The sequence below is a fragment of the Manacus candei genome, unplaced genomic scaffold (genome assembly GCF_025592945.1).
Source record: "Manacus candei isolate 608988 ecotype Guabito, Panama unplaced genomic scaffold, ASM2559294v1 h1tg000037l, whole genome shotgun sequence".
Taxonomy (NCBI): Eukaryota; Metazoa; Chordata; class Aves; order Passeriformes; family Pipridae; genus Manacus; species Manacus candei.
In genome coordinates this window covers 11060434-11083624 of record NW_026138085.1, presented here as the reverse complement: position 1 = coordinate 11083624, position 23191 = coordinate 11060434, and the positions used below count along the sequence as shown (strand labels likewise).

Genomic DNA, 23191 nt, shown 5'->3' with positions numbered 1-23191 from the left:
CAAATACTGACTATACCAACAAACCCATCTAGTTACATTCCTCACAGCCTCTACAATGCCTCTTCTGTCCTGGCACTGAAGGTGGGAGGAGGTGCAAGCAGACAAGGCACAGCACTGACAACTTACCTGAACTGTGGTGTCTTCTTTAGAGAACAGATGGCAAATTTATTCCAGCATTTCAGATAATAGAATAAAAACATGATTCCAATGAGAAGAAGAATGGGAGCCAGGATTGCAAGAGTTATCACGACTGCTGAAGAGCCTGTGGGCAAGAAAGTAGAGTTTGTTAAATGGAAATCTCTCTGGTCCCAATCTAACACAAGTCCTTCTGAAGTGGTACCATCACAGAGTTGGTCCCACTCACCTTCAGGCGAGGGGGGACCACTGTCCAAGCTTCCTCCCCTCCCCTCCTTGTTGCAAAACGGGGGGTCCCACCCCTGGTTGCAGTGGCAGTTCTTGTTGTTATTGCAGACCTGGAGTAGGAGGATTCAGAGACTTTAGTGCCAGCTACTAAGGACCCTGCAAGCTAAAACTAATTAAGCCATTGCTGAATAAAGCACTACAGAAGAAACTGTCATGGGCATAAATAGGGAGTTAAGTGCCTGGAAATCTTTTTTTTCAGGGCGTGAAAGTGCCATTTATTGCCTCAGATATTCTCCCTTTCTCCAAAAGACAAGGGTTCTTCAGCTGAAGTGCCAATAACCTGAATTCAGGAGAAATGCAGCATTTAGAAACACCTTTCTCTTATCTCTAAATAGAAGGATATGAAGATTTCTCATTGCTTAGGCCAAATAGCTTGACCCATTCATATTTGGCTTTTCTTTGCATCCCCTGGGGGCACTGCAGAGCAATTTGGGATAAACTGTTCTAAACGTGAATTTTACTATGTTTTTCCTTTGGCAAGTCTGATATATTTTTTTACTCAATCTAAACTGGGCCCAGAAGATTTCTCTTTAAGATTGCCCCTTCTTGTTTTTCATTCATTGCAATTCATATCCCTCCAGTAGACCTCCTTAAATCACATGTCAAAGGGAAGCTCACGGACCAGAAAATGCATCAAACAGGAAAGGAATGTGCAGATTAATAATCAAGAAGCCAAAGTCTGGAGCAAACCTAAGCATGGTATCAGAACTGAGCTGAACGACTGCCCACAGAAGCCCATCCTGCTTCAGCCTGAAATGGAGATGAAAAGGAAGACACTTACTCCATGCCCGTGGCACTTCTTGCTACAACTTTCAAAATCAAAGATGATGGATGTGTTCTGGCAGCGACCCTCAAAGCAAACCTGCAGAGAAAGGATCCAGAAACTCCGTGTTAGCTCTTTGAGCTATGTACCACATTACTGCCTTGTGTTATTTTGTGATTCGTGGGGTCGCAGGCACCTTGGAAATACAACTAATTCTCTGGGCAGAACAACAGGCCATGAAGGTAACCTGGTTCCCAAGCAAACAGTTAATCCCTAAATCCCACCTAATGTGCATCAGAGGAGTGGGTGCTCTGCTGTCAATAAGTTGGCTTAGCTGTGGTAAGTCTCTGAAGGAGCTCTCACATGTCTTGATTTCCAATTCTGTGTCTTACTTCTAAGCAAAACAACCTCAACTAACTAGCAAATCTCAAATGTAGCACTGGCCCTGGACTTCATCTGGCAAGGACATCAGGCCTGTGGTGTGTGTTCTTTTCTCTGAAGCCTCTAAGAAATTATTTTTCTAACAAATATAAAAATCTCCTACAAAGGCACTGGACATAAGAAATTAATGGCTCGATAACCAAAAAGCACATTCTGGATGGAAAACTGATACGCTGAAACCTCCCCCAAGCCATTTCAGGCAGAACTGTACCTACATGATGGCTCCCACATTTTGTTCCCGTCAACACCAAGCCAGGATCCAGCATCTCCTTTTCCTCACTGTCAGGTCTGTACACGTGGGTCCCTCGGCACATCTGCGTGTTGACAGTTGTGTCTATGGCCACTGCATTGGACTGCACGGGCTTGGAAGCATAGCTCTGGCACTGGATCTTCCCACATTTGGCATCTCTGATTTCAAAGGAAAGGCTAAAGTGATTATTTCTGGCCTGCTGGATGTTTTGCAGGCATCGGCTCTACATGTAAATTAAAGCAGCAGTGTTGAGTCATTGTTCGATGAGCAGACACTGCCCAAGAAATAGCCCAAGCAACAGTGTCTGATGAGAACTGATGGTACCATCTCACGGTCCCCATGGATGGGGGGTGATGTCCCCATGATGTCCCCACAATGTCCCCACGCCAACCTCAACAATATCACTGTTAAGACTAAGAAATTTTTGTCTCAGATAGAAAGCTACATTTCATTTACAGTTTTAAAAATCCCCTCTTCTGTTGCTTTGAAAAGAAAATATCAACTAGATGTTTGAAAATGCAAAAGGCAGGAAAATGGTGAACTGAAAGCTTCAGTATTAAGGGCTCTAAGTTCGACAAGGATGCTGCTGGATTCCCAGAAGGCAGAGGGAGGGAGTGAAACCAGTGCATGGATCAGTTTTATCTACTGGCCCATAATTTTGTAATACATAAAAACATGTTCTCCAGTGAGCAAGTCTTGGCTGCCACTCTGCTTTGTACCTGGTCTCACACTTCCTGTAGTTCCCGTAGATGTCCTTCCCACAGTTCCCATAGATGTCTCCAGCAGCATTAACCTTCTCAAAGCAGGCATCTGGTGCTGGCCATGCTCCTGCAAGGAAGAGACTCGTGGCTGATTCCTGTGGAGCCTGGCAGCCCATCTCACCCCAGGCCAACCACTCAGTTGTTCTTTTTCTGGAATGCTTTGGGCACGGGAAATTTTTGCTGCCTCCTCCAAGCGAGTAAGGCAGGAGAAAAGGCTCCTCAGACTTTGCCACCGATAACGGGTATGGGAGGTACTACTGCCTTGCACAGGGTGAACAATAGCAGGATGCCACATAATGCTGCCTGTTGCCTTACCTGGCCCCCACAGCTGCACACACTGGTCCCTGTATGTGAGGCACATGCCACTGTAGCAATAGGCCCTTCCTCTGTCACAGGGAGCCCCATCAATCTGGTAAGAGTTGGGGGGGCAAAACGGTGACTCGCCAGTGCAGTATTCTGGGAGGTCACAGGGTCCTGACACTTCCCTGCAGAGAGTTCCTGGAGACATCAGCTAAAAAGAGACAATGGGGGGGAAAAATGAATTTTGCTTGGCTCCTTTGTGGTTTCATGCCTGCGCAATGTCTCCCTGTAGATAAGACAGAATCTTGCGTGTCACTTTATCCTCCTTGTCTTAGGTTTTTTGAGGTCAGCAGTGACTCATATAACCATAATTTCATTAACTGGGTGAACTATGTAGAGTCAAATTAATGACTGGATCCCCTCCCTAAGCAGCAATGAGATCATTCACAGATGCTGCTGGATCTCATGGGGACACTGATCCATCTCGCTCTACCCTTGGGTAGGATCCAATTTACCTGAACCATTTCTGACAGATGTTCATGTAATCTGTTCTCAAAGCCCTCCTTGTTTGGGAAGTTTGTTCCAGTGTTTGCCTGTCATTTCTCCTGGAGACATTTTCCTAATGCATAACGTATGTCTCCCTTGCTCATGAGTTTATTCAGTTCATTCTTCTCCTGTCCACCATGCACATGGAGAACAAAGGGCACACACAATTACATCTAGGAGGTTGTTCCAAGTCTTTTGTGAAAGGAATGACTCCAGGTGGTTTTCCACATGCTTAGGATAGGTCAGTAAGAGCAAGCAATCAATGTGCAAACAAAGATGAGACTAATAGAAAAACAATTGCCTATGTTCCATTTTTGAATTAATTTGTTGTCAAAGCTTGATATCTTTGGCTCCAAAATCAGAAACATATTTTAACCAGCCTCTACAAGGAAAGCTGAGATTTAAAATGATAGTGGTCACAGATATATAATTCTCTTTGCCAGCATTTCTTCAGCAAGCACCTAAGCTAAAGGAATTCAACTGCACCTCAGAAAAGAGGGTTTGGAGCCAAGATAGCATCCAGCCTACACCCCAGAGGAAGTGTTTGCTCCAAGAGCTCTGTCTAGATTTCTTCTAGAGCCAAAGGACAGAAATATTAACTCTGATTAACCCCATCCCTAAGTGTTTGAAAGAAGCAGAGTGACTTCATTCCAGCAGCATTCATTGCTCTTCTTAAATTATCACAGGAGCAAATTAAATTAATCAGCCAGAAGAAAGGAACCCCACCAGTTTGACTGCACTGGTAGCTGTTGTACCTAAAAGATCAAACCAGGTGAGGAGCTAAACTCTATTTGGCTGTTTGCTCCTCTTTCCCCTCCAGTTTTCAGCCTCACAATTCCACCCCCGTTATTCTCTCTCCTCTTAGGAAAACCCAGAGCTCCCACCTTGCACTGATGACAGCAGCTGCCGTGGGCACATTCAGCACCTGGCTTCAGGGAGCAGGTGCTGGCATCGCAGCAGGGGTTGTTGCACTCCTGGAAGACAGGGAGATGCAGCAGAGGTTACAGGGCAGATGTGAGGCTGACACTAATCTGTTCTCATACATGATGAATTACACCAAACAAAGTACCTTCCTTCCACAGTGTGCTCATGACACACAGCACTGCACAACCATACCCTGTGATGGACTGACTGGTTGTGCTCATTACACCTGGAGAGTCTGGGCTGCTGGTTCCAGCTCCCCGTTCTCTTATTAGTCAAAGGATGGATTTGGAGAAGTGGGATGCAGTGCTAAGAGAAGCCCCATCCTTATCAGGAATGGAGCTGTAGATAAAGGGAACTTATATATGAAACTGTAACATCTGGAAGAATTCTTCCTGGACATCAGGGAAAATTTCTTCTCAGAAAAGGCTATTAAGTATTGGAATGGTCTGCCCAGGGGGGTGGTGGAGTCACCGTCCCTGGAAGCGTTCAAGAAACTACTGGACATGGCACTCAGTGCTCTGGTCTAGTTGACAGGGTGGTAATCAGTCAAAGGTTGGACTCAATGATCTTGGAGGTCTTTTCCAACCTTAATGATCTGTGATCTAAAACCACTTTTTCTTCTCTTTTTTAAAGGAAATTTTCATCACCTTTGTTCAGCCCTGGATTACACCATCTCTGAGTTCTGGGATGCATTGTACTACACACTGTGAAGTTAGACATGATATTGAACCTTGCTTTACATTTATATGCAGGGAAGGTACGTGTATCTCCTGCACAAAGAAAACCTGATCACAGATCATATAACTGTATTTGCAAAATACATAATAAAAACATTGTGTCCCACTAAACCCCAAATGGTTGGATCTGAACAATTGTTACCTCCACCTCTCCACAGTCACACTCCTCCCCGTCTTCCAAGTAGCCATTTCCACATTTTTTTCCACCATACATTTTCTTGGTATCTGGCATATTGGAGAGACACATGCCTCCACCAGACTGCAGATAATTCTCCAGCTCTCTTCTGTTGCACTGGTTGAACACCTTGGGGAATGGGTGCCTGAATATAGACAGCAGAGAAAAACATCAAGACAGATCTGGGCAATGATTTAGAGAACCAGAAATGAGCACATGCAAATCCTGACAAATGCCAAAGGACACAGGTCTCTTCCCAAAATCTATGGAGTTGTGCCAAAGCAGATGGTGATTTCACATTCCCGAATAACACTTGAAGACAAGGTGAGACTGCACTGCAAGACTGTCTAGAAACATAATGGCCTGAAAATATAAACTTTACAGAACCAAAATATGTTGAGATAGATTTGACTTTTGGCAAGCATGGCTGTCCTTACCTGCTCAGTACTGGTGCTGTGGCTTATTTCTAACTGCTTGAACAAGCCTTGGAATCCAGCACTCAGCCTGTGAATAAATGCTTGAACCTAACTGCTAAAAATAACATTTAATTTTTCCTTTAATTTAATAATTCTACAGCCTCATTTTGAAGATTATGAATATTTTCTGTCACACTGATTATTAATTTCTGTTACTGCATTGCCAGAATCTTGCACTCTGTGTATGACCATGGATGTGTGTGTGCATGCTGTGTGCTCTACTTGTGTGCCACTACATTTTCACTTCTGACATAAGTGTTTTTCCTTATTTAGACAAAACCATGCACATAAAAGATATCTATGGGGAAAAAAAACCCTGTTCAAACCTTCTAAACCCTAAGGAGGAAGGCTTGAGGAAAAGTGGAATATGGCTTTAAGTGAATGGGTTTGTCTCACACTTTTCGTGACTGAAATATGTTGTTTCCTCTTCCACAATGAGCTATTAAATCCCCTGTGGGTTTCTAGAGTCACTCTTGCTTCCCTTTCTCTCAAAGCTGACTATTTCTTCCCTTTTAAACACCGGCTCACTGAAACCAAGGAGCATTCTTAAGAAAAGAGAATAGGAAAATTTTCCTTTTTACCAGAGTCTAGAGCTCCACTTCTAAATGCTGCCAGGTGCCTACATTATCTAAGGCCAAGCTCAGGCCTAAAGCCTGCTCAGGCAGGAATCAGTTCATTGTGAATTTAGCAAATTGCTACTGACCCATGATCCAGGGTTTGCCCAGCAGTATTTTCTCTATAAACACACTGCCTCCAACAGGCAGCAACAGACTCACCTTCAGTCTGCATTTCTAGTTGTTACTCCACCAAGGCTCTTGTAACGAAGCCCTTTGCATTTCTCCATGAGACCATGTAAGATGAACTCACCCAGTTGCAGAAGCCATGATGCAGCCTCCATCTGCTGCAGGGGTAGTACAGCAGCCAGCTGAGTCGTGATTCATGCCAAAATTGTGTCCCATCTCATGGGCAAGGGTAGCAGCAACACCAATGGCATTATCAGAGTGATCCTGTGCAAGGGCAAAGAGGCACGTCAGCATTTGCCCTGTGCCTGTCCTGTGCACCTCTGTGTCAGTGGGGTAAGTGGCACTGCTCATTACTACATGTAGAAAATATCTACTGAAGGTACTCCTGCCTATAAGCAGGTGAGCTGGAGAACTTCACAGAAAATATTTTCTCCCTGGGCTTTTGGAGGCATCTATCTATGTATTCACTGCTGGCAAGAAACTTTATATTAGGTATTAGCAATTACTTACCATGTTTACTCCTCCTGACTGGAAATCAGAGCACATGGCCATCACGGGAGCCAAGCCTACTGTGGTACCTTTGAAGGGCACACCCCTAAAATCAACCCAGAAAGACCATGAAATGGCACTGAGGCACTTGAGAAGGTAGGCAGAGAAATACACCCTGCAGTGCACAGCTTCACAGATAGAGACAGTGTCAGGGGGACACATTGTCTTGAGTAGTATCTTCAAGCACAGGACATCATAGCAGAGCTACAAAGCCTTAAGATCTGTTTTTCTTGGACTGTTGCTTTGTTTTATGGGCCAGCCAGACAATCCTATTTTTTATAATGGTCTGGTGCCAAAACGTGCTCCTGCTGAGCTTTGCAACAAGCACATTAAAAACTGTTTCTGGATCCTTGGTTAAGTACTGTTTGTGAATACTTAATTTACCCTAAGCCTGATATTTGCCAGCTTGGCATTCAGGCACTTGACAGAGTACTAGGTAACACCTTTGAGGTGCAGCCATGCTCAGCTCCTGCCTGGTGAACTGGAATTCTGCACCATCCCTGACAGAAGATCTGAAATGGAAGGCCTTGATATTATGCTCAGGACATGGCCAAGTGAAGACAAAATACAGTAATGTTAAAGGGAAAAAAAACTCAACCAAACAAAACAAGAGAAAAGGCACTGTATCTCTGCATTTGAACCCTAGAGGTCCTCTGACTCACCACTATGTCCTGGTGGATGAATTAGCATGGAAGAGGTAATGAGATCTGAGAGTTGCTGCAATTTTTTTTATTCCAATGACATCTGCATTGCTGGCCCTAATGAGATCAGTGGGCCATCAGCCATCACTCACAGGCCATCAGCTCCCAGCACTGGGACCCTGTGTCTCAGCAGGATGAGCTAGGAATGAGTGCCTTCCACAAAGGGCTGAGCTCCCCTTTACAGATCTTGCTTATGGTTTGGATTTTCTTGAAATTGTCCATGTAGCTGTGCCAGATCATGTGCAGCTGCTTGTGATACACAATAATAGTGATGCACTTTGAAGCACATGTACTGAGACCCCTGCACAGCCCAGGACCCCCACCCTTCCTAAAATGGTTGTGTTCTGGGTGCTGGAACTGAATGCTAGCTGAGAAGCCTCTACATAAATCTACCATTCTGAATCTTAGAACAATATGATCTTACAAAGTGATTTTCCACACACTCAATCCATTTGTCAGAAACAGGAGAAATCAACTTACGTGATTAGCTGGGCATTATCGTGTTTTCTGTGCACCCTCTCTTTGCTGCTCCAAGCCAGAAAGGACTTCAGGGTGGAGTAGGGGTTCTCAGTTACATCACATTTATTCCAGTTACTCCAGATCTCCAGCCCCACCAAGGCAATCCGGATATTCATGGATCGGTAAAACTAAGATAGAGACAAGAAAAGAGATCATAAAATAAGCACCACAAATTTATTTTACTGTGTTTTAAATCTTGAATATATACCCTGCTAATTGCTACTAGAAATCCATATGTCCAGAGAAGATGCTCCCTCTGGAAATGCATTGCAACTTAGAGCCATAGCTCTGCAGAGAGAAATGTGTAAATACCCACAAACCTAAACTTGACTGTAACAGAGACATTGAACTTTCATTTTTCAGTGAATGACAGACATAATAGAGAGAAACAAAGACTGGAGACTGACATCATATTTTATCTTCAGATATGTCAAAATTCCTGAAAAAAAGGAAGGAAATAATCTGCTGCCCACATCGAGTACAAACAGAAGAAGTATTTATGGGCAGCAGCGTGAAGGGAGCGGTGGAAGGAGTTTAAGGGGAGAAGGGGAGTATGAAGGGAGTAAATCTGAAAAGTAGAAAAGTTTACTTCATCAGCACTGGGTAGCACTGCAAGAATGACCTCTGGAGGCTCCTTCCAGCTCTACTTCCCAGGTTTTCTACCATTTCAAGTGAATACATTAGGCCCTTGTCAAAAAGCATTACTTAGGTAACAGATATAATACAGAGATGTAGTAAAACACAAGATGTTCATGTTGGCTCCAAGGTAAGGAATGGAGACTCCCCCACCCCATTCTTGATGTCCAACAACACAGTTGTTTGGCAGCTGCTCTCCACTCCCCAAGTCATTGGAACTGCCAAAACATTATTCTCTCTCCCAAGAAGCCAGTCTTCCTCTGTCACAATTAATTCTCATATTTCATGATCCAGGCCTTGTTTTCCTCATTTCACACACACCCAATCTCACCTTATCCACATAATTAGCAGTCTCCACTAATTTAAGCCTTGTTGCTTCAATGCTGAAGTGATGCTTCTGAAACTGAACAAAATGAACATGTCAAGCAGCACAAAGGCAACTAGAAAGAACTGAAATGTGTTCAGACAAGTCACATTACTCTGAGAACAAGAAGGTAACTATGAAGTGAGGCCTGAAAGTCTCCCTTCATTGTACATCTGACTAAAATCCCACCTGTACATGTATATATAGAATTCATCCCTGGCACCCCACTGCAGGGATGTTACTCAAGCAGTGGCAGTAACACAGTGGAGCAACCCAAACTTATCAGTGCCCCCAGAGCCAGGGGCTGAGAGAGAGCTGAAAAAGGTGCCAGGTAAAATGGGTGACTTCATCTTTGAGGTCAAGGCTGCCATAGGGCTCATCACATTTCACTCATCCAACCAATTTGTCTGTTTAAACCACCTGGCAATTAATGAGTTAATTTTAGCAAACTGCTTGATTCAAAGGACTACATTGGCAAAATGTTTAGATTTTTGGTTAACAGATGACAACAACATGAGGCTGTCTGCCCCAGCCTATCTAATCAAAAATGCTGAACAACATATGGCAGTTCCTGTGTTTTCTCAGGTTCCCTCGTGTCCTGCTGCCTAATAGAGAAAGCAAAATAGGTTCTGCCTCTTTAGTTTTGTTCAGAATGAATTATAGCCCAGAGCACTACGTGGCTTTCCCTACTGGAGTTTCAAGTTGTAAATTATGGATAGGACCAGCCTGACTCCCGTCTGTGCTGGAGATTTAACAATCAGCAAAACAGTGTGTGGTTTGCACTGTCAGTAAGGGTGTCTGGCACGCCATCCAGGCTGGGGATGGGGGAGGGACTGCTGACTTCACTCAACTTCTTCCAGACCTATTATGTGATCTGGAGCCTTAAAAATGTCTATTTATGTATCTGCTACCAGCTCAGAGCAGAGTATAATCATGGTTATCTTCTCTAGAGATTAAGTGTGCTGCAGAGTTAGAAGTACATCATGCCTGGAAACCCCCAAGTTCCTCTGTGCTGAAGGCAGTCTCTCCCACCAATAACTAGGACCAACTACTGCTGCCTTGGGAGGCCAGAACTGACCCTCCTCCCTCTTCCAAATCACATCCTGCATCTCCCCTGGCCAACAGTGGCTGATGGTGGTGGCAGAGGGGTCATGGCTGCTAGGACAAAAGTGACCAAGACACAGTTCTTCCTGTCTGCTGGTGAGGGTGGGAGCACTGGGATGGCAAGAGGAAACCTGCTGAGCTCCAGCTGCCCTCCCTGCCCTGGGAGATGCTGCAGGTGGGTTGGTGCTCCATTGGTATAAACATGATCCCATTCCTTACCTCTGCATAATCAGCCACGAGCAGGAGCTCCACGTACTTCGTAGCCTGCAGAGTTTCCCTTTTCACCTGCAGGAGCAGCAACACAGGTTGTTCTCCAATATACCCCAAGAAACTCTTCAAAAAACATATGTACAGGTCATTTTTCCCAGTTCGCTTCTCACTAGCCATTCACCCCACCCCATCACACACAGGGACCTCCAGATGTGATTGACTTAGAGCAACCAAGTATCACAAATCAGTTTAGCTACAGCAAGTGCCCACGTGCCTGTCCTCAGCCCACCTGTTTGCTCACGCATTGGATGCAGAGATTTGTGCAGGAACAGCTACAGCCCACAACAGTCCCCAGCGTTCATTTATTTCCCTGCTGGAGCTGCTATTTCGCAACCAGCTTGCTACAAACCCTCTTAAATATTCTCCTTCCCTTCACTTTCTGAGTTATGCTCCCAGAGAATGGGCTTCACGGGCTGGGAAGAGATGGGCAATTTGAAGCATCGTGCACGGACCAGGCTGAGGCCCCTCACCCTCTGGCGTGGTGGTTTCATCCCAGTTGTGAAGTCCCTGAGCCAGTCTTCAGCTGCATCCCCAGTGTCCTGGTAGCCACAGGCTCCTCTCTGCAATCTCAGGTTGTCCACCCTGTAAATCCAGTGCTGGTTTGGGCTGTTGGGGGCTGGCTCCAAGATATAGCTGGAATTGCTGCTCAGTACGATAAGTCCTCTGTTGAAACGGGAAGCAATAAAAGGGAAAGTTAATTACTATCGCAGCAACTGGAGACAAATCCTTCTTCTGCTGCTGCTGCTGAATTCCCAGTTGACCCTGGCAAGACACTTATCCTTACCAGACCAGTCAGTTCATTAATAAAAAAGATAGGAATATTTAGAGTTCAGAGGGGAAATCCCTGGGCTTCCATATACTAAAATGTATTCAGTGGGCCTCAGACATTAAGAGAGTGTTGGAGCATGTGCTGCAGCAGTGCTAACCTGAGAAGTACCAATTTTTTTAATATACAGCTTTGTCTTTAGGGGCAGTGGAAGCTTTTCAACCAATAGGAGAAATTTGCCTCTAACAGAACTGATCTGATAAATGTGAAGACTTTATTTGTTAACAGAAAAAACAGAGTTTCCTCAGGCAAGTGCACATAGTCATATGGTTATGGTTTTTTCAATAAGCATGTTACAGCCAGGAGAGCTGGAAACCTGTGTTTGATGCCCTCTAGAAGATATATGGCTCGATGGGCAGCACACCTCCCTGTGCAGGCTCACAGTGAGAACAGCCACGTGTGCTCAGCTCATGTGCCTCCCCAGAAGTTTTCTAACAATGTCAAAGAATTGCTAGCAGACACTGACAACTCAGGGATGCAGGAACCCTGCTGCTTGGGCACACTGAACATCTCTGTCCCTCTGCAGCTGGAAAGCAGAGCCTAGGAAAACACAGGCTGACAGAAGCACAGTACACCTGTGACTGCTTTTGCTTTTGGATTATTTATTGCAAGCCACAGGTGGCTGCACTGTCCTGTTTATCTCACTGGACTCTTTGGCCCGTGCTACATTCACTGAAGATGTCTCAGGTTTGCTTTGACCCAGGCTGTTTCCTGGCTGGAGCCAGTCCCATCACCCAGCTTCCAATCAGTGCTCCAGAGCAGATGACCACTAATGTCAATAAAACCTGTGTGATGTTTTGGAAACAAACTCTGAGCTGGTGTAAATGAATGCAGCTCCTTGGTCGCAAGGAACCACTTCATTTACTCCTGGCTGAGGATAAAAAACCCTCTTTTCCTGCCACAGACTCCATCACTCCCAAAGCAAAGGTTTCACATGCACAACACACACACAACGCTGGCACCACCCAGGGAGAAAGCAGAGAGCCTAGCTGACAACCCAGGAGGAAATTCAGACTTGGGATGACTTTGCCCCAAAACACAAACTTGCCAGCTGTGAGAAACTGGGAGAAGGAGCTGGTTTCTGCATTACTGTAGGGTACTGAGCTGGGACGTGGTGAGTCCTGTCCCTGACTGTAATAGATGCAGCCCTGAGTAACTAACAGGAGCCGTTTACTCCAGTGGACTCTTGAGTTAAACTCAGTGATTGCAGCAGCCCACGTTGCCAGCACACAGGGGGAAGGGGCCAGGAGCTGGTACTAATGACACCCCAATTTCTGCATTTTCCCCAATATGCGCCTTTTAATGCCCAGGTCTGTTGGCTGGGTGACCTTCCAGAACAGTTTTATCCACACAGAGAGAAACAGGGCAGCCAGGCTGCTGGGGAGCAGAGCTCGGGTGGCAGCACAGCAAGGAGCAGGGCAGAGGCATTCCCGCAGCTCCGGCACCACCAGGCACTCACCGCAGCCCTCGGCACGTGCTGAGCGTGACGCTGGAGTGCTCCCGGCCCCGCACGACCCCGTGGTAGAAGCAGTGGTCCTGGAAGGCAGAGGGAGGCAGGGTTGGCAATGGAGCTTTGGCGATGGACATGAGCTATATTTAGGCATCGCTGAGTCCCGTGCGGGCGCCGCCAACACTCCAGTAATTGTTCTCTTTCCGCTGCATTTGGCAGCTGACTGTCGTCACTAAATCTCTGTGACTCTGCATCGAAATTTGGCCTTTCAGCTGCCGTGCGTGGCCTGTGCCAGAGCATCAAACAGCTCCTTGTTGCCAGTAAAAACTGAGAGCTTTGAATCCCCAAGGAAGCAACTCAAACGGCTGCAGCACTAAGGCCGACCCAAAGCTTTCTGCCTGTAACAGGAGCTGCCTATCGATGGCTGCTGGCCCTGGGTCAGGCCCCAAAGGACGTGACTTCAGCCCCAGAGAGGGTGACACTATGGGCAATGGGGAAGTAAGTCCCTGTCTTGGGGCTCCCAGCGAGACAAAGACAGCCTCTGGCAGGGACAAGGAGGCTTTGGGGCAGAAACGCCAACATATTCATCATATCCCTTCCCCTCACCCCAGGGCAGCGTTAGGAAAGATGATCTCATGGGGATTTTATCTCTTATTTTTGCTTCGCGACCAATGCACATCTTTGTGCTGCTGCAGCAGAGAGCCAGCCAAGGCCTGCGTGAGATGGGAAATTTATGGGACTTGTACTGAACAGCAGCCAGCTCACAGGGGCTTGTTTTTCCAAAGGCTGGGAAGGTCCCCAGCATGGAGCGCCCAGTGGCAAAACTAAAAGCAAGAGGATGAGCAGCGTGAGGAAAAAATGATTCCCCAGCACCCAGAGAGAGGGGAGCAATGCTGGCGGCTGACCTTGGCTCTCATAGCAGAGCTCAGCAAAACAGCAAGATGTTTTTACCATTTTTGGGGGATGGAGCAGCTTTCTCAGAGGAACCTCCCAGGTCAGAAAGCCGGACTGCCCTCCCCTTCATCTTAAAGCTGTGGGAACCTGTGCACTCAAAGAAAGGCTCTGGAGGAAGAGCCTCCCTCATGTCTCTGAGCCCCCTGCCTGGTCTCCCCTGCAGCTGTGGAAGGGAACATGCTCTGCACTCACCGTGTGGGTCAGGGGGGTGGTCTGGGCTTGGCCAGTCTGGCTGTAATGGGTCTCGGTGTAGCCTGGTGCAAAGAGGTTTCTGCAGACACAGTGGAGGGGGAGAAAGAAAAGAAAAAAAAAAAGCCGGTTAGACCTTTCTTTAGGCATAGATTTATGCTTTGTAGGGGTGCTAGAAAATCAGCTAGATCCAGCTCTTCCTGCAGTCAGTGTAAATATTCCTGTTGCTGTGAACCACTGTTGTGGACTCGGGGCAGTCACTGTTTTCTGCCTGTAGTGTGAAACCAACTGCAGCAGCCTGTGAGGGCAGGCAGGTACTCACAGGACACCAGCTGTGCTGTATCTCTGCACTCTGCTCTGGGAGATCAGCACGTTTTGCCTGCCAGGCCCTTGTTAACACGCTGTCCCCAGGGAGCAGTGGCAGCTCCTGATGGTTCCAGAGCCACTGCAGGACCGTGCCACAGGCTGTGCTGCCCCGTGCAGACCACACTGGGATGGCACAGGGTCAGGAGGTGGAAGCACAGCTGACCTTATCACATCATTCTACGTGCCCTGGCAGGAGCTGAGCACTTCTCAGGGAGCACATCTGCTTCTGAAAGGGTGCAACAAGCCATCTAAGTGCTCTTTCAAGCCATTTATTAAATTAAAACAATAACAGAGAGCCTGTTCCTGAGTTCAGTTAGGCACCAAGATCCAATTCCAGCAGCTGCAAGTGAACAACTCAATTTTTACATGGTAACTTTAAAAAAAACCAAAAAAAAAAAAAAAAAAAAAAAAAAACAAACCAACAGAAACCCAACATCATCATTGACCCCTAATGGGTACAAGCCTCTGTGCAATTTCCTCTCTACTGCCAAATTATACCCCAGATATACTGGGATTAGATTCAAAGCAAGCTCATCACAGGCCAGTTCAGGACACATCTGGGCACTGGTGTGAGTTCTCAGCTTAAATCCAGACTGTCTCCAGTGCCCAGATCTGAGTACAATCATAAACCAATCCGCATCTGCGTTTCAACTTCTGCCCAGAAGCCAATTCACATCTTTGTTCCAGGAAAATGCTGATTCCTGAATTTGAATTTGTTCATGTCATCCTCATGTACACAATATTCTCCCTGTCCTCAGCCCAGTATCAGACTAAAAGTCTATAAAGGGAGGTCCTGTGCACTGAATAGAAAGCATTTTGATTTTGCTCCAGAGGAAACAGCCTTCTCCTTCTTTTTAAACATCTGCATTTGCTAAACAGTGATGTAAAAAAGTACAGCAAGTCAAAATCTGGGCCAAACCAAGAAGGTCATATCCTGTGTCCATCTCAGCAGTCACAAATGTAGGTTTAAAGCAGTTTTTTAAAACAATAGCTTGACTTCCAAAAATTTGGAGAAGGATCACAGAACATGCCCCATCGATGAAACACACTTCTGCAGCAACCCCATGGTGCTGTCAGGCCACCAGAGTGCCACATTTGCCATCCACGAGGATGCCACATGCACCCTGGGCAGTGCATTACCAGATGCAGCTGCAGCTCAGTCCTTCTACATCCCTGTTTAATGCATTCCATGCACTAGATTTTAGACCTGTGAACTGCAAGAAAGCAAGAAAAAAAAAGTTTTCCTCTTTTCTTTGCCTGATTTCTCTAGGGTGGATGAAGAATCAGAAGCAAACCCAGAGATTTTTCCATCTGCCCTGGCTTTTGGTATGTGGCAGTCAGGTCTAATCTGCCTTGAAAGCCTCTCTGTTTAAATAAGGGATTGGGTGCTTGTGACATCTAATTAAATTAGGTCAGAATGACAGGAAACTGAACCTTTTATCAAGGTGTTTGAAAGTGCTTTGCCCATCTGGCATCCACACCTGAATAAGTACTGATGGCTTACTGATAGGCAAAACCCTGTGCCACTGTTGTGTTTGATAGCATTTGATGTCAGGAAGATAACAGCTTTTATCTCCACTTTTAAAATTCAGCATAGCCCAGTAAAGCTAATTCTGCCTCTTTCTGATGTGTTAATTCTCATCACTAGGTGCTGTCAGAGATCAGAAGGCGAGTTTGCTGCGTTCAGCTATCCCAGATCTGTAAACTGAAGATAAGCACCACAGCACCATCCCACAGAACACAACTCCCTTGATCTCCCTGACTGCAGCATGAGGGTGCAATAAACAAATATTTAATCAACAGATTGCATTAACAAGGAAATTGTTTTGAGCAGTATCAGGTATCTGGTCTGTGTCAGGAGAGCAGACAGTAAACCAGTATGTATGTGTGCTCTTACAGCCAGACACCAGCCCATGGTTTACAGTAGCTGAGGCTCTGCACAGCCTGCTTGTCTCATTCTCAAACAAGCACGCTTATGTTTTCTTCCTGCTCCTTTATTCTTGGAAAGCATTTGCTATGAATAGCTATTTTATCTCTCCTCCAGCACCAGCCATAAGACTCCTCAGTGCTGTGACTCCTGTTCAGCCCCAGGGCACTGCTGCCCAGCCCTGGTGCTGAATCAAACCATGCTGAGCACCACAGCCCAGCACAACAGATTTCAGGGCACAGGATGATGCCACACAACACAGGATGTGTGCACATCTTTTCCTATCTGCAGACTCAGGCTCTGGCCCCTTCTAGATTAGATTAAGGTGCTGAGAGCTCTGCCTGAATTTTTAAGGACACTTACACAGCTGCTGAAGTGAAAGTCTGTGTCATCTCCATGTTACAACTTTCAAGGTTCTCTCCACCACTTGAATCCTACCCTGCACCACAGGTTCCCTATGAAAAGTCCAGTTTCTTATTATGAGCTTGAAGCAGCCCTGCTCTGAAGACAGTTCCCAACCTTTAATGCAGGAGAGCCCTGGGGCTCTTGCAGTACTGCTAAGAAGGGCTGTCACAGTGGATTGCACAGTGTGTGGTGAGGACGGCAGTGAGGAAAGAGGAAAACAACAGGACATCTTGCAACACCCTTGGGGTCCTATCTCACTATGAGCCTGTCAAAGTTCATTCCCAGCCCAACTCACTTCCTCAGCTAGCGCCAAGCTTTCACCAAACTGTAAATAAACAGCAGACAAGCCTTCTTGCCACCTCAGAGTGCACCAGCCAGTCTTGACCCTCTTCTCCACATATACCAGTTGTTGGATAAACAGGAGATAGACATGCATACACCAAAACCTTATCTGCCATAATTTCAGGACAACATCGCTGCCAAGCTGAACAGCTGATTCCAGGGGAGCTCAGCCCTGCAAAGCACAGATGAAACTGCTTGACCATTTCCAGAAGAGCACAGAGCTCACCTCCTTGATGGAGAAGGAAAGTCTGGAAAAAACAGCACAATTTGATGCTTTCTTCTCAGTTACATTACATGTCTCAGTGACCACTTCTCCAACAACTCACACTGAAGCTGCAAGAGTTTGGATGCAAAATAACATCACCTAAAGCCTTCTGAGATCCAGTCAGGCAGCTGGCAGATCACTTAGCACACATCATCTTCCTAAAAGGCAGCACAGAGTCCCTCATTAGAGGAGTTATCAGGATGAAGAACTGATGAAGTCAGAGGAAAACCTGGTTTGGATGGGAGTACTCTCCTTTGCTAAACCTCGACAGCAGCTGCAGCCTATTTGAGGCCAGGGTAAACTACACAGGGACCCTCAGGATGTTCTAGAGAAGCCTTCACACCTTTCCAGCAGGGACCAGCTTTTGTCAGGATCAGTCAGTCCCCAAGGTCCACCTCAGCATCTAAGTTCAGGGTGGAATAGCCTGCTCTTGGCAGGGTTTGTTCCCCGGAAAGCCTTGGGAGCCGGGTTAAATACAAGCACGGAAGCCAAACGAAGGAAGAGTGGCTCGGTGCCATAATGTACAGATGGCTTGGGACTGTTTCTGCTGATGACCGACGTGGAGGGATCTTGGTCCCGCTCCAGCCTGTCAATGATATCATTGTCTGACACAAAGCCCTCCTCCCTGTGCCGCTGTGCTGCTCCCTGGAAGGGCCCTGCGTGCAGAGCTGACAGGACATGGCAGCCTAGCTCTGTGCTGAGGGAGGTCACATACTTCACTCATGAACTGATGGTTTTGCACAGGAGAGACAGGCTGAGGGTGCAGGGCTTTCTTGGCAGGCAGCTGCCCCTGTGGCACCCCTGGGGATGGTGCAAGAACAGGCCTCCAGCTCATCTGGCCACTGCTGAGGAGCAGAGAAGCAGCAGGGAGGAGAGGGGCTGCACGGCACACCCAAATGCTCCTAAAAAACAGCAGAAGTAAAACTGAGGCCCTTCTTGCATGACCATGTTCACTTGAGGGAGTGTACTTTTCCCAGCTGCTCTGGAGAACCTCACCCCTATTCTCCCGATAAATGAGAGCAGTTTTCTATTGCCTGTGAAACATCACTTGTTAGCACAAGCCTGAGGGGCTCAGAGCCCTCCCTCCCAGTGGACCACCATGAATGTGCTCAGTTCCACCAGCCAGAGATCACCCACAGGCACCCAGAGGGCCCTGGCAGCATTCTGGTGCTCTTGCTATTTGGAGCAAGAAGGATTTTTTATAATTTGGTCCCATTGGCAATCTTTTGTGGGTTCATTTTTACAGAGAGGCTAGTCTGCATGGACCTCTGCCAATTTAAAAACATCCAGTAGTATCCAGGAGATGGACATGGTTTTTATTTCCTCCCCAAAACCAAAAACCAAATGGTCCATGAAGCTCTTGTGAGAAACATCAACATTAATTTTTCAGTCGTGGGACCAAGAAAAGTGAAGCCTTCAGTCTCTTACATCTCTTTCCCTGTCTCTTTCCTCAAATCACAATAAATCTGTCCAGCCAGGCTGCCAACATCTGGGGGTGGAGGGAATTGATTCTCCCGAGAAACTTTAGACATCAAATTTCCATCTACAATTTGTGGTCCCCCTCCATTGTCTCTCAGCAGGATCCAAGTAGGATAAGAAGGGGAATTTGAACTCTAACCTCCCAGTCACTTAAGTGTTCCCTAAGGTCAGAATTTATTATCAAAAAACTGAAGTGACCCCAACTTGAACATGACCAACACATGACCCATGACAACATGACCAGGCAGGTCTGCTTTCCATATCCATCACTAGTGGGAAATGGGAGATTTCAAGTTTCTGGAATATTCCAGTCAAAACCTGGCACTTCATAAAACCAATGAAATCCAAAATTTTTTTCTTGGTGAGTTCCATCCAGATGAATCCTGGAGCCCTTAAGCTCCCTTCCTCAAGAGCTTTTGCTAAGAACATGCTTATTGTGCAAACACAGCAGTTTGGAAGGAAAAAGTAGCTTCCCAGCTATTGAGATGGAACTAAACAAATCATTTGTAGGTTCTGGGAAAACCTCACAGTCTATAGACTGTCCATCCCCTTTTGCCATCTGCATCATCTGTGACATTCACTGTGTAAATCATGTTAAGGGACCCAAGCAAGATTTGTCACATAGCCCCTCAGCTTACCAACAGGAACCATAAAAGTTGCCCAGAGAGGAAAAAGGAAATAAAATAAATGGAGAACTGGTTGATAATGGGTCAGTGCACAAAAGATTTAAAAGGCTTCATTTCCTTGTCTCTTCCTCTCTGCCCCATATAGAGGAATCACTGAATGATCCAAGGGAATCAGGAGGCTGAAAAGTAGCTATGGCTTTCCAGGTCCCACCCCTGTTTTCCTAATGACTCCAAGAGACAGTAGAACAGGATAAACTCAATTTCCTTCTTTTACACAACCCTTACCCCCTCCCCATGAAGGAAGACCATTAGACACTGATGATGTGTAGCCCATCAGTGGAATAATCTCATATATCCTTCCTGCTCGGAAATGGGCAGCAACTTCACCTCTTCCTCACTCAGTTGGTAGGAGAGGTCCTGGGAAATGTGCAAAAGCAGGAAACAGTGAAATACAAGTGACACAGTTCTGTTACTGCACCGCTGAGAGCATCAAGTGGGGTGGGAGTGCTCATCCCCTACCCAGGTGGGGCTAGAAGAGATTGGGAATGATACCACTTCCTATCAGAGCCAGTTGCCCAGGAAAAAAACCTATCTGGATGGCTCCCAAGGTCAGACCAGATGAGCTTTGGACTTCCTTTGCAGTGTCCTCAGCCAGTTGCTGCACATCTCCTCTGGGGCTCTGCCACTAAGTGCCCCTCACCATCACGGCTGTTGTGGGCAGGCAGCATCCAAAATAGGCAGCTAAAAATCCAGGCTGCTCACAGGATTCCCTTGCAGGCAGGGACATCCCCTGGAGAAGCCTCCACTACCCTTGGCAGCTGAGAGGGCCTTTCCCAAGTCTATTCTTCCCATGAGAGACACAAAGTGGAAGAGAACAGGGAGGAAAGTCTTGTTCATACTTTTCCTGAACTCAGGTTAAAAGATAAATTACACGCAGGTTTCTGCTGTGCAAATATGAGCTCTCCACTAAGGAAAGACTCACACCAGGCACTGCTGCCACACACATTGAGAGCCTCTCAGCATCCCCTCCCTGTTTGGCCCAAAGCTGCTTTTTATTAACAAATGCAAATGCCTTTTACAAAAAGTCACTTTTCATCCAAGGTTTGCAACTCAGATTCTTCCGCTCCTAAGCCCCAGCCAAATTTAAATCTGCTTTATAGGCATCTCTCCATATATTTGTTGTTTGTGCAGCTTTGAGCTTTCCAATCCCGCAGCTGCAGGACATGGTTTTGAGTCATTTAAAACAAGCCTGAGTCGTTTGGAGGATATACTTTTGTCGTTATTCAGAAATATTAGCTAGTGTCATGAACTCTGCTTGGAACTAAAGTGTGGTTCTGTTTTCTTATCAAAATCCCAAGCAGGAAATAATGCAATATTATGGTAATGCAATAACTGTATTTGTAAATATATGAAGCCCAAATGTCGATCTGTGCTGAGCTTATTACAAAACACAAGGTTGTGCACAGCTCTGAAGCAAGATATGCAATAATTCCTGTGGATGAACACAATGTCCTTTTCATATGGAATATGAAATCACAGGCTTGGTGTGAACATTACTTCCACATATTGAAACCAGCACCTTTCTTCCAAAGCTACTGCATCCCTACCAAAGCTGTACAGATTATGCCACATCCCCTACTTTTCAAAGCAATCTCATCAGTTCTGTCTCTCCATAAGGAGAGTGGTGAATGTGTAACAAGGCTGCCTAATCCCCCAAGAACATAATTTTGAGCAGTTTTAGTAGCTTGGCAAATCTTCTTTCTAGCTTTGGGAACCATTGGGTAAATCACATCCCAACCAAACCCAAATTATGCCCATCATTTTATGATTTGAGTGATAGGAATCTGGGATGTGGATACAAGAGCAAAACAGGGGTCAGGCAGGTGTGTTCACACCTCTGTCATGAGCCCAGGAACAGAGCTGGAGCACAGCACCAACCTTGGTAGCAAAGCTGGTTTTCAGAAACTCCTCTAACTTGAGCAGTTAAATGACACAGAACTCTGGGTCTTATTTTAATTTCAAAAGCCCCAAGTACCTTCCTTGAAGTTGCAGTTCTCTTAGGCCCACTTCCATGTGAACTCAAAACCAGGAACAGACAGACTTTAGACAACTTTGAAGGGACACTTCCCACTCAGAAGATTTCACTTTCTCTCCCACTGTCTGGGCACCAAACAAACTCTTCACAGAAGTCCTGGGTGCTGCAACTACTCAGCACCCCAAAGCTCAGCTAAAATCTCAGGCTTCCCTGTAAGATCAGCAAGTGCAATAATGAGCTTCTGCGGGCTGTGGAGCAACCCCAGGCTGGGAACCTGAGGAGCCAGGCTGGGCTCTGCCTTGCCCCACACTTCAACAAGGAAAAGCAGTTTGTCTTCACTTAGAAGTGCTCTGTGGATGCTGATAAACAGCATCCACAGGGCTCCCAGGGATGACTTCATCATTCCACTTTCAATCTGAGTGTCTCTACATTACTTCTGCACCTTTGCAAGCCTCTGACAAGTGGAGCCTCTCCACTAATCAAGCTCAGACTTGCATTTTGGCACTGCATCATCATCTTTCTTGAGCAAGGACTTTGGGCCTGGCAAGACTCCCTCATGAAACACTGCTATCTATGAATCACCTGCATTTGCCACAGAAAATAAAAACAGAAAACTCCAAACCACTTGCTGCATTTCACCAGCCCTAGCAGGGAGATCCATCCTGCAGTGGAAGTGTGTGCACAGGCTTAACCCTGTGTGTATACATCTCAATGAATGAAAATGCATTTCAGGAAATAAACACAATAGAAACCTTCTATTATTATAATTCTGTTTACTAACACCAGCAATGAGCTTTTCTGTGCTGTAAATAGCACGGCACGGCTCCCGCGAGGCACCTGGAGGCTATGTCATCATGCTTGGAGCACAAATGGACTAACTCAGCAAGGATCCTTTCTCTTGCCAGCTTCCACCGTGCCAGAAATATTCACCTTTGCATAGCAACTGCAGAATAAGCAAGACCTGACAGTCCTGGAAGGAGACTCCCAGCAGCATCAGCAGTTATGCTGCTTCCAGGTTCAGTTCAGAGCCTGGCTTGGTACCACTGTCATCAGCAACAGCTATTTCTCCTGCATTAGACAGGATAGAGTTAGCAGTGCTCGTGGTGCCTGGTCTCTATTTTCCCAGCTGAGAGATGCCAAAACACACAGAATGGATAGTGGTTTCTGTTTAGTTCTACACAGGTGCATGACTGCCTGTCAAAAGCACATCGCTTTTGCAGCACTGAAACTCTCAGTAGCTTATTACAGGAAACAGCTTGTAGGATATACTTTCCTTCCATCAGCCATAGATTTCAGGCTTTAATGCACACAGGGCTAAGAAAAACCTGGTTTTCCTCCACAACACTGAATATCACTTAGGTTTATGCACTGCCATCAGAACTAGTACAAGACAGAACTTCTACAGACAAGCTTCTTGAGCTGAATTTCCAGCTGCTCTTCCTCCACTGAAAACTAATATACTCACAGGGCAGAGGGGCTCTGGGGCAGCATCCAGACCAGAATCCTTCTACCTACCTAAATCTCCTGCAGCTTCAGCTGAATTAAATATGCATCACGCCCTATGATAGCACACAGCATTGCTGTCTCATGCCTGAGAGAAGACTGCATTTCCCTTAATGCAAAAGCAATTTTTCAGTCTACTTTA

General features: G+C 46.2%; 1 protein-coding gene across 1 annotated transcript in view; it reads right to left on the bottom strand.

Annotated features, from left to right (window-relative positions):
* Positions 1–23191, bottom strand: part of ADAM19 (ADAM metallopeptidase domain 19) — a 33684-nt gene that overhangs the window by 6439 nt on the left and 4054 nt on the right. Inside the window, exons 4-19 of the mRNA XM_051793660.1 lie at positions 14105–14183; positions 12968–13044; positions 11153–11345; positions 10632–10697; positions 9276–9347; positions 8270–8436; positions 7050–7134; positions 6664–6803; positions 5288–5465; positions 4369–4458; positions 2954–3149; positions 2597–2705; positions 1843–2035; positions 1205–1285; positions 365–473; positions 127–262 (exon numbers count right to left, since the gene is read on the bottom strand). Of these exons, the coding sequence (XP_051649620.1) occupies positions 127–262; positions 365–473; positions 1205–1285; positions 1843–2035; positions 2597–2705; positions 2954–3149; positions 4369–4458; positions 5288–5465; positions 6664–6803; positions 7050–7134; positions 8270–8436; positions 9276–9347; positions 10632–10697; positions 11153–11345; positions 12968–13044; positions 14105–14183 (1971 nt within the window). The remainder of the gene's footprint in view (positions 1–126; positions 263–364; positions 474–1204; positions 1286–1842; positions 2036–2596; positions 2706–2953; positions 3150–4368; positions 4459–5287; positions 5466–6663; positions 6804–7049; positions 7135–8269; positions 8437–9275; positions 9348–10631; positions 10698–11152; positions 11346–12967; positions 13045–14104; positions 14184–23191) is intronic.